This window comes from Anser brachyrhynchus, assembly GCF_964034855.1.
Source record: "Anser brachyrhynchus genome assembly, chromosome: 17".
In the NCBI taxonomy this organism is placed as follows: domain Eukaryota; kingdom Metazoa; phylum Chordata; class Aves; order Anseriformes; family Anatidae; genus Anser; species Anser brachyrhynchus.
Window position 1 is genome coordinate 11,022,654 of NC_137710.1, and position 9,224 is coordinate 11,031,877.

A 9,224-nucleotide genomic window follows, 5' to 3' on the forward strand; every position below is an offset into this window, starting at 1 on the left:
AAAGCCACTACAGGAAAAGATCACAGAACACGGGTTAAAAAACACAGCCTTGTGGTCAGTGCCTCCCTGCCTGTTTCCATTCCATTCTTACCGCAAACAGCTTCTTTCCCTGAATGCCAGTGCCATAGTCTGCATACTTTGTTTTGTCCTTCGAACATCAACATAAATCAGCCAATGCTGCCAGGTCCTGAGCAGTTTTTGCTTCTTTGCTGTGCAAAACAAAAAATTACAGCATCTTAAGTTCAAGCAAGAATTTGGCATTTTTAAGCACCCTGTAAACACCATCTGCTGTCGACCTCCAGGCCCCCAGCCTGCAGTGACACCTCGTGGGAAACCCTGAAATGACAGCCACCAGAGTCAGCTGCAACCATCCACCTTTGGCAAAGGGAGTCAAATGGACAAGAATCTCTGAAACAAAGATAGGATCATGCCACTTGTTCAGAACAGTGTGAATTATCAGAGTACGGCATTGCTTTGTCTTCGGTTCTGACAGGATGTATAATTGGATAACAACATTCAGCATAACAATCTTCCTAAATGAGAATTGCAGGATTTTCTTCGGTTAGTTCAAAAAAAAGTTCATCTGTAACTTTTCACGTTATTCTCACATCACAGAGAACTCAACCAGAAACAAGCCAAGTTTGTTTAGCAAGCCAGTCACACAGCTAAATCAGAAGTGTCATGAATTCCAGCTTACCACTTCATCCAGTGTGCTGCCCTGCCTCATACAAGTCTGGCTTGTCAGAACGGATATCAGTGAAGCAAAGTTATTAGAAAGAAATCATCAAAAATGTCACTGATTTTATGCTACTTCACATTTATACCTCAAAAAATACTTTTTTTATTTGGAAAATTTCTTTGTGATCTGGTAAATCAAATTTTGACCCACCTTAAAACAGGTCACTTTTCTATTATTTTGACTAAGTAGCACACAGATGCTCCTGTAATTACTTTAGTCTAGAAAGTCCATCAGTTTCTTTCCAAAGATGCCAGAATACATAATATTCCAAGGCAACATTCATATCCAAAGAGACCAGTTATTTTGTAAATCAACACAGAACAAAATCATGGTATCATCTTTAAAAGGGAGTCATCTTCCCTTTCATGGAAATTGATATTCCCTGAAACTGAAGGAAGTTGCTATCAATATAGGCAACTTCACCAGCAGGACAAATCCAATGCAGAGAAAGGAGCTGTATAAGACTAGGAGCACTTCAAAAGCTTGGGTTTCTTTTCAACTGCATGGCAGAAGCTGGAAGGAATAGTGAATACAGGTAGAATACGTGTGGCTAAGTTTATACCATGAGGAATCAGGCTCTAATTTCTATAGGCACAGTTGATGAAGAATTCCAATAACACATTCTATTCAAAGCTATCTGTTCGAACACATATTGTGATAAAGTTAAAAACAAACACAAAAATGCAATTGAGACCAGATGGAGAGGCCCTTAAGCTTATTCGCTGACGCCCCTAACTAGCTACATAGCTACACAGTGGCACATCAAGAAGAACCCCCCTGCCAGTTCTAGACAGTCAACCATCTGTACCTAAAAACATTGCACTTTCATAGGGTAGGGGAGTTAAACACACAGAAATATGGAAGAGACAGAGATTCTGTGCAAACATTTCCCTTGGAAACTCCTATCTCAGCATGTCCCCAGTAAAGGTAATTACCTCCCTTCTACACTTACCATGAGACTCTGCAACACAATATTTGTTCCTCTTTCCCTGTTGCTGGCACACGTAAGCTCTCCAAGCCTTGAATATCAAATTGTGGAGTAAGTGCCTGAAAAATAATTTAAAAAAGCATCTGACGTAACAGCTACCAATGCCTAGAAGTAGGATTCTTTTAAGTTCAGCTGCACTCTGAAGATATGCTGGATAAGAAATTTTTACTGCATCCTAAGAAACAAAAAAAAGGGGGGGGGGAGAATATTAAAAAAACAGTGAAGACATTGCTCTTGACCTAGATGTATCATTTTACTATATTAATCGTTCATTGGCATTAAAAACTTCTTCAGAACCTAAGGAAAATTTCTCATATAGCTATATACACACAGTAACAGAAAGCAATTTCACAAACCTGTAATGGCTGTCAGCTCTGAGTATCAACTTCCTTTCTCTGCAAACAGGCCACCGCTCCTTCCACACTCTGAACGTTTTTTGAAGAATCTTCTGGTCATAAAAGCATCTAGGCAGGTGAAAGATTTGGGCATGGGAAACTTCAAACATGTTTCCAGGTTGACCACCAATACATTCAATGCAGATTTTCATTTTGTCTGATAAGCCTAAGAGCATCTAATTGCATGCTACCCTAGTGTGACACCCTATTCCAAGACTCTTTAAGTATGACGAGAAGCAATCAGTTCATTGGCTCTAAATACTAAATGATGCAAATATTTTCCTTGCCAATTTTGGTCTTAGTTATTTTAACATAAAATATTTTACATATCAAAATAAATACAAAAGCTGCTTGCAGATTTTATAATGCTTTGATATTTCCATCGTGTTCTTAGAAGCAGCATACTGATCTCAAGTCATCCCAAATGTAAGATCTTTCCAGAGAACACTTAAATAAGCTTAAAAACTACTTCAGGAAGTTGCACATTATCCATGCCAAAAATGAAGCTGTTTATCTATTCGTTTACCTTCTCCTTCTGCATGGATGCTAACGCACAAAATGGATTTACAAGTCACATATGGCCTCCAAATCCTTTGAACCCCAGAAGAACAGCCTCTACTTCTACACCCAAATTTAATTATCACACCTGACCAGGTAAGAAGTGATGCTACATTTCAAGTGAACTGCAAACAACTAAAAATTCAGGTAGAAGAGAATCAATATGATGGAATTAGGATTTTGATCGCTTATCTCATAGGATAAAATTCTCTTTTAACTAAAAACAAGGGTCCTCATCTATTATTCAAGCAATTCACTTCTTTATTTTTAAATATTCTCTGAAACATTCTTCTATTTGGTCAAAACGACCTGACCAACATTTTACAAACGTGGAAGTTTCATCAGCTGGAGTATGAATGCTTTCCAAAATGTTCTCAACTGTTTGTATTTTGGATGGAGAGAAGGAAAATGGAAGGACCCACAAAACACACAAGCTAACAAACAAAAAGCATACAAGAAGCCCAGACTAACTTCATTAAACTGGTCTCGCCTATAATATGAACAGGATTAGGTCCAGAATACCTCAACGTTTGTCAGTGAAACATACAAATCCTTTCACAAGTTGCAATTCATAGCTACCTACCCCAAGTTGCTAAGTCATTCCAAGCACTCAAGCAGGAAAAAAAAATAAAGAAAAAGAAGAAAAGAAAGGAATGAGCTATACATTTATTTTTTACTCGGTGCACTAACATATAACTAACATGTAAATAAAAGCTATGGAGAACTGGCAACTCCTGATTCTAAAAAGGCATTTAATTATTGCTTATATTTCTTTCTCAACTTTAGAGAATATATTTCCACTCATTCTAAAAAACAACAGCAACAAAAAAAAACATTGTCCTGAATTTACACAGCCAAAGCAAGTAATGCAAATTCAGTATATGGGATAGCAAGAACAGCAAGGTTCACAGGACAGCTTCCCTTTACCAACTAAGGCAGGCACAGTCAGAATATTTTTAGCAGAGTACAGTGAAACTGGGCAACAAAGGGCCTGATCTTACTCTGACTGAAACAAATGCATGTCTTTCCACTGGTAACTGCCTCAGTTCCCAAGGGCGTGGTAAAACAAGAATGAACATGCAAATTAAAACTAAAGCAGAAAAGAGTATAAAAGTGTCGATTTTTAGTAGCTGAACACTAACAACAAAAATGAATCATCTGCTACAGGTATTTTGAAGTCAGATGCAAAGTGCAGCAAAACATATATAGATACACACATTAAGAACAACACTGCAAACAGTGAAATGAACTGAAGATCAAGATCTATTTGTGTTCCAGAGTATTTATAAATTTGAAAAATCATTACATTTAAAGCATGTGTCACATTCATACCCTATCATTTGTGTGCACGTGCAGTTCAACTTCATCAAGACAACTACAGGTCCTCTGAATATGGTTAGTGAACTTTAACCACAACTATTAAAACAACAAACAAAAAACAGGAGCAAGAGAAGTATTCAAATGATCTCAAAAGACACCCAAAGATTTTCTTGACAGCCAGTCGTCTCTTAGCCCAACGTTACAGTACTAAACCATACTAAAAAAAACAAAAAACAAAACAATACAAAAACAAAAAAAAAAAACACAAAACCAACAAACATCTAAATTTCTGGAACTTCATCTACCTTGCTTTGGAAGGAAGAACTTGTCCAAATGTCTTTTTTGCCCACAGATAGAAGAACTTCCTTGCTAGGTATCTGGAATATAAGAAAAGTTTAGCATCCTTGGACTCTACCACTGTTAACTTCCAGGCAGCAGTAAAAATACGAACTTTTAGGCTAGTTTCAGTAATAACACTAAGGGTCTGACTCTACAGAGATCAAATGCATATACGAAATATCTACACCCTGAAATTAGTACCTTTAACAGGTCTACTCAACAAACATAATGAGGTCAGTGACACACTTGCCTAGGAAACCTAGGCTGACAAGGTATTTTCAAGCAGCCCAGTTACACTCAGTGATACTGAATAGCAGTCTGCTGATTAACTGGGGTGCCTTTTTCATGATTAGAAGAGTAACACTACTATTTCTCTGGTCAACCAGCTGTGTCAGACATATTTCCAGAACAGTGAGCCAATCTAATGTTTACCCCTGAAAGAGGGAGATGTTCCTTCTTTCCACCTCCCCCACAGCAGTTCTGCTTCTCCAGATGCCTGTTCCACTCACTCATCTACGACTGTGATACTATCACTTTTTTTTTCAAATGGATTTAAGAGTTAATTGCTTCACAGATAGCCCCCACAAGCACGAAAGCTGACACAGCGATTAAAGCACACAGCCATGAAGAGGGCCTCCCTCTTTCAGCAAGCCTGAGCTGCTACATCAGCTCCATTTGTTCAACAAAGTACTAGGCTTTTGATCTCCAAACAATTACCATCCCATCTTTGTCAAGATTCCTTCAACAAAGGAATATAAAGAAACACAAGAGGAGAGCAAGACTACATTATTATACCTGGCAGTCCTCTAGTAACGCAGTGTTAAACAGTCATTGTTTACATTAGAAAATCAAAAATGTAGGAAATTTGAGCTAATACATGTCTTCACTTTACCACAAGACATCTTCAGAACTGCCTGACAGACCTGTGAATAAAACCTTTGCCTTAGCCTTCACTTGTACTACTAAACCCAAACTTCTTCAGGGGTGACTCCCACCCCTGCTCCATTCAGTAAAAGATGTGTAATGTACTTATCACCTGATCTGGAATTCTTTTAACCTTCTTCCTCGATTCCAGGTATACCCAGCTTGATGCAGACAGTCATGACCTCTGTCCTGAAACTGTCCGTCAGGCTGGGAAGCAACGGATTGCCCATCTGAATGTATGTCAGGCCTAGGTAGCGGTTGGATTTCATGTACCTCAAGGCATTTTAATCTTAAAGAAAAAGAAGAAATATTTTGTGTAAAGCTATATTAACTGAATTATTTCAATAAATTAATTTATAAAAATTTGTACAATCACATATAGAAGTTAACAGCTACACAATGTTAAAACATATTTATTGTCTCTTTGTCAGGCATTTTTCATTATCTTCATCTCTGGAATGTTAAGACCATTTCCCCAGGATGAGCAGTAAGACAACTCAGTGTAATCGAGATACAGACAATTGCCTTCTCCTCTAAAATTGAAATGAAAAGGTACTAAAACACATTTGTGCTTCCTCTCCCGTGTGTGTATACAATAAAAATTAAGGCCTTTGCTGAAAGTTTTGAATGTGTTTTTCTGCCTTTTTATTCTTGAGCATATGAAGCTTTTCCGTCTACAGCTAAAAAACCATCTCGAGGACCAGGGAACTGAGGTGAGAATTTCTCAATGATTATTTTAACTGGAAATTGACTTATACGTACTGCACTTTTCCTAGGAGCTCTTTCCTAGCCTTACTTATATTTGAACTAAATGTAACTTTTGATCTAAATGTAACTCAATGAACTTTTTTTTTATTCATAAAAAAAAAACCTTCCCATTTTCGCAAATCCATCCTTAAAAAAGCAAAATTAAGCATATTTACCCATCATATAGTTTACTTTCACATGTACTTCTGATCTGAAAAATACCTTATGTTTTTATGAATTCTAAGTATTTTGTCTTCATAAATTCCTGAAAACAAGAATAATAAAAAAATCTAACCAGATAAAACTTGCTGGACCAGTTGTATTGAAGCTTCTTTCCCAAAACAAATACTGCCACCACCCTGAAAATTTGCACATTAGAACCACAAACACATTCTTGAACTCCATAACAGGCAACAGAATAGAACAGTCTCAAATCTCACCCTAGTAACTGCCTGAACTGAGCTAGAAAAAACATGGCTACAGTTAGAAAAAAACAATCTTGTTTCCACAAAGTTATTGGAACAATCCATGCTAATAAGTTTCAGGAGTTCAACAGAACGAGCATTCACAGCATGAAGAATAAATCACTGAAAACAAACAAACAACGCAGTTTCCTACAGTTTATTAGTTAAAACCTCCTAGGAGGAAACAGTATTTTTGCCTTGTTCCACCCAGCTGCAAGGAGATAAAACAAAACCAACAAAAGAAAGTGACCTATATTTTGCAAGAGACAGAAATCCTTCTGCTCCTATAAAATATTGTCTGAATATTTTCTGAAAGAGGTAGGCCCCATCTGGAAGACAAAAGAATTCTGTGCACATAAAGATATGCAGTAAAGGCAACTGTATGCACCTTGAAGAGAAGGGTTTAAGGGTCTTGTAAAATTATGTTAAGTAGTTTTCAGCCTAAGGTTTTGTACATGTCTATTAGGTCCAATTACCTCTAAAACATTCCAAACTGTTCCAAAGGCAAGTATTCAAGCTTTGATAAAACATGTAGAAGCTTTGCATTAAAGTCTAAGGATCAAGAAAGATTTTTTTTTTTATACTATAGTGCTACGATAACGTAAACCCCCACAAAGTCATCCTTTTGTTTGCCTTTTGTTGTTGTTTGTTTAATTATTATTATTATTTATCTAGAAGAGGAACACATTCTGGTTAATAACATTCCGCGGAGACTATAACTTTCTGCTATCCCATGGAATGTATAAGATGTCATAACAAAAAAAAGTAGCCAAGGTCTTTAACAAGACAGCATCCTATTATTACTTACCTGCTTTGGGATTTCTCCATTTTGCTACAGTTCCAAGTCTGCAGTAAATAAATGCACTTGCTGCCCTGGAATGTTGTTTATTAGCTTTGGACAAAAAAAAATAAATTGTTCTTGTTATTTGTCATGAATTTATCAAATGCATTTATGCTAAATGCACTCTCTGAAGAAGGACAGGAATTTGTCTCACCCAACCTGCATACAAATTGTGCACTGTGCATTTCTAGGTATTTAATATGAAAAGCATCCATCTGCACAGCCTTGCTGACCTGAACAATACCATGCTGACACAGTCCGTTGGTAACAGACAGGCACAACTGTTTGGATCTTAAACCAGCAACTGTGCCTAGCTAAAGCTGTGCTGGAAAGATGGTAGAAAATGGAGATGACTGGAAGTTATGTTCCCCAATTTAGAACTAAATCAACAGTCCAGGTGTAGAAAATCAGTACCTGCCCAAACTGATTTCTCACTTTGTTTTTAAACTACTGGCCTCCACTGCCTTCAAAAAGATAAAAATTAAGAAAATAGCAAGTTCCTGCCACCTGCAGCAAATCCTTCTGTATACACAGCGCCTTACACCTGCCAAAGGCCTCAGAGGAAGTAGGACTGTGAAACCACCTGAACTTATAACCAGCCGCCTACTTGTAAACATGAGATCCACCATGTAAATTGCTGCAAGCAAGGCTGAAGTTGTGACAGAAAAAAGAAAAAAAAAACACCTCACTGCAGCCGACCTGAGCTCTCCCGGACGAAACCCCTTAGAGGCAGCGAGCCAGAACCTAATGGCTCGGTGTGCTTGTGGAGGAACGCCAGAAAAACAGGGGACTAAACCAGCCCCCCTCAGTGCCCTGCGGGCCGGGGACTCTCCCCTCACGAGGAGCCGCCGCAGAGCCCCCCTCAGAGCCCCGGGCGGGAGCCCGCCGAAGGGACGCGGGGCGGGGCCTCAGGGCTAAGCCCCGCCCCCGCCACCGAGAGGGGCCGGAGCGCCGCCCTCGGCAGCGCCGCCTCCGCAGCGCCCCCCAGCGGCGGAGGAGCGGTGCCCGCCCCGGACCCGCCGCCGCCGGGAGGAGCAGCGGCTGCGGCGGTCACCGCGGGCAACAGCCGGTGCCTTGCACACGCTTCCCCGCCCGAAGCGGCGTGCCGGCCCGCCGGGGCAGCGCCCGCGGAGGCAGCGGGGGAACGTGGAGGCAGCTCCCCCCGCGGCCGTGCAGCGCCGCCCCGCCGCCCCAGCAGGGCGCTGGGTGAGCCCCCTGCTACGAGTCCTGCGCGGAACGCAGCGCTCCGCCTCGTAAGGCAAAACCGAGGAACGTTTGTTTATTTCACTCCGCTTTGTAACGCCGATTTTCGACCGGAGATCAAAAGGAAAAATAAAAAAATAAATTAAAAAAAAACCACGCCGTTTGTATTCACCGCAGCCCCGCTTTTATTCACCCGGCTCCGCGGGTCTGCGCCCCTCAGCGAGGCGCCGCCGCTCCTCTCGGCGGCCGGGCTGGCACCGGGGCTGGGGCCGGGGCTGGGGCCGACAGGGGCCCGGGGCGCTGACTGACGGGGGGCCGGTGCTGACGGGGCCCGGAGCCCTGACTGACTGACTGACAGGACCCGGTCCCCGCTTCCCGCCCTCCCCTCACGCCGCCGCCCCGCACCCCTACCGCTGCCCGCCCCCCCTCCGGGCTGCCCTCCCTCAGCGCCTGCAGGCCCTCGGCGCTCCCCGCGGGCTCCCTCACGTACCGCAGCGGCAAAGCGACGGCTGCTCGGCGGGGCTCGCCGTGAGGCACCGCATCGAGCGGCGTGGCGGCGCGGCCCCGCTCCCTTCAGCGCCTTTTTCCAGTCAGGCGCCGCGCGGGGGAGCCCCGCCGCCAGCCCTCGGCTCCGCGCCTGCGCGCGGGTCGTTAAATGGGTGCGGGGCGGGCGGCGGAAGGCCCCGGTTACGGCGGCTGAGGGGAG

General features: G+C 42.1%; 1 protein-coding gene across 8 annotated transcripts in view; it reads right to left on the reverse strand.

Moving 5' to 3' along the window:
• SFI1 (SFI1 centrin binding protein) overlaps window positions 1-9,147 on the reverse strand; it is a 34,298-nt gene extending 25,151 nt beyond the window's left edge. For 2 of the 8 annotated variants that reach the window (XM_080559993.1, XM_080559990.1), the window contains exons 1-7: window positions 9,009-9,146; window positions 7,283-7,366; window positions 5,376-5,552; window positions 4,306-4,377; window positions 2,084-2,191; window positions 1,692-1,786; window positions 92-209 (exon numbers count right to left, since the gene is read on the reverse strand). In XM_080559993.1, the coding sequence (XP_080416119.1) occupies window positions 92-209; window positions 1,692-1,786; window positions 2,084-2,191; window positions 4,306-4,377; window positions 5,376-5,552; window positions 7,283-7,302 (590 nt within the window). In that variant the 5' untranslated portion in view covers window positions 7,303-7,366; window positions 9,009-9,146. Of the gene's footprint in view, window positions 1-91; window positions 210-1,691; window positions 1,787-2,083; window positions 2,192-4,305; window positions 4,378-5,375; window positions 5,553-7,282; window positions 7,367-7,548; window positions 7,702-7,729; window positions 7,780-7,999; window positions 8,248-8,711; window positions 8,898-9,008 lie in introns of those variants that run through there. The other 6 variants (XM_080559997.1, XM_080559994.1, XM_080559992.1 and 3 more) reach the window with 6 other exon arrangements.
• Window positions 9,148-9,224: the final 77 nt, after the last annotated feature.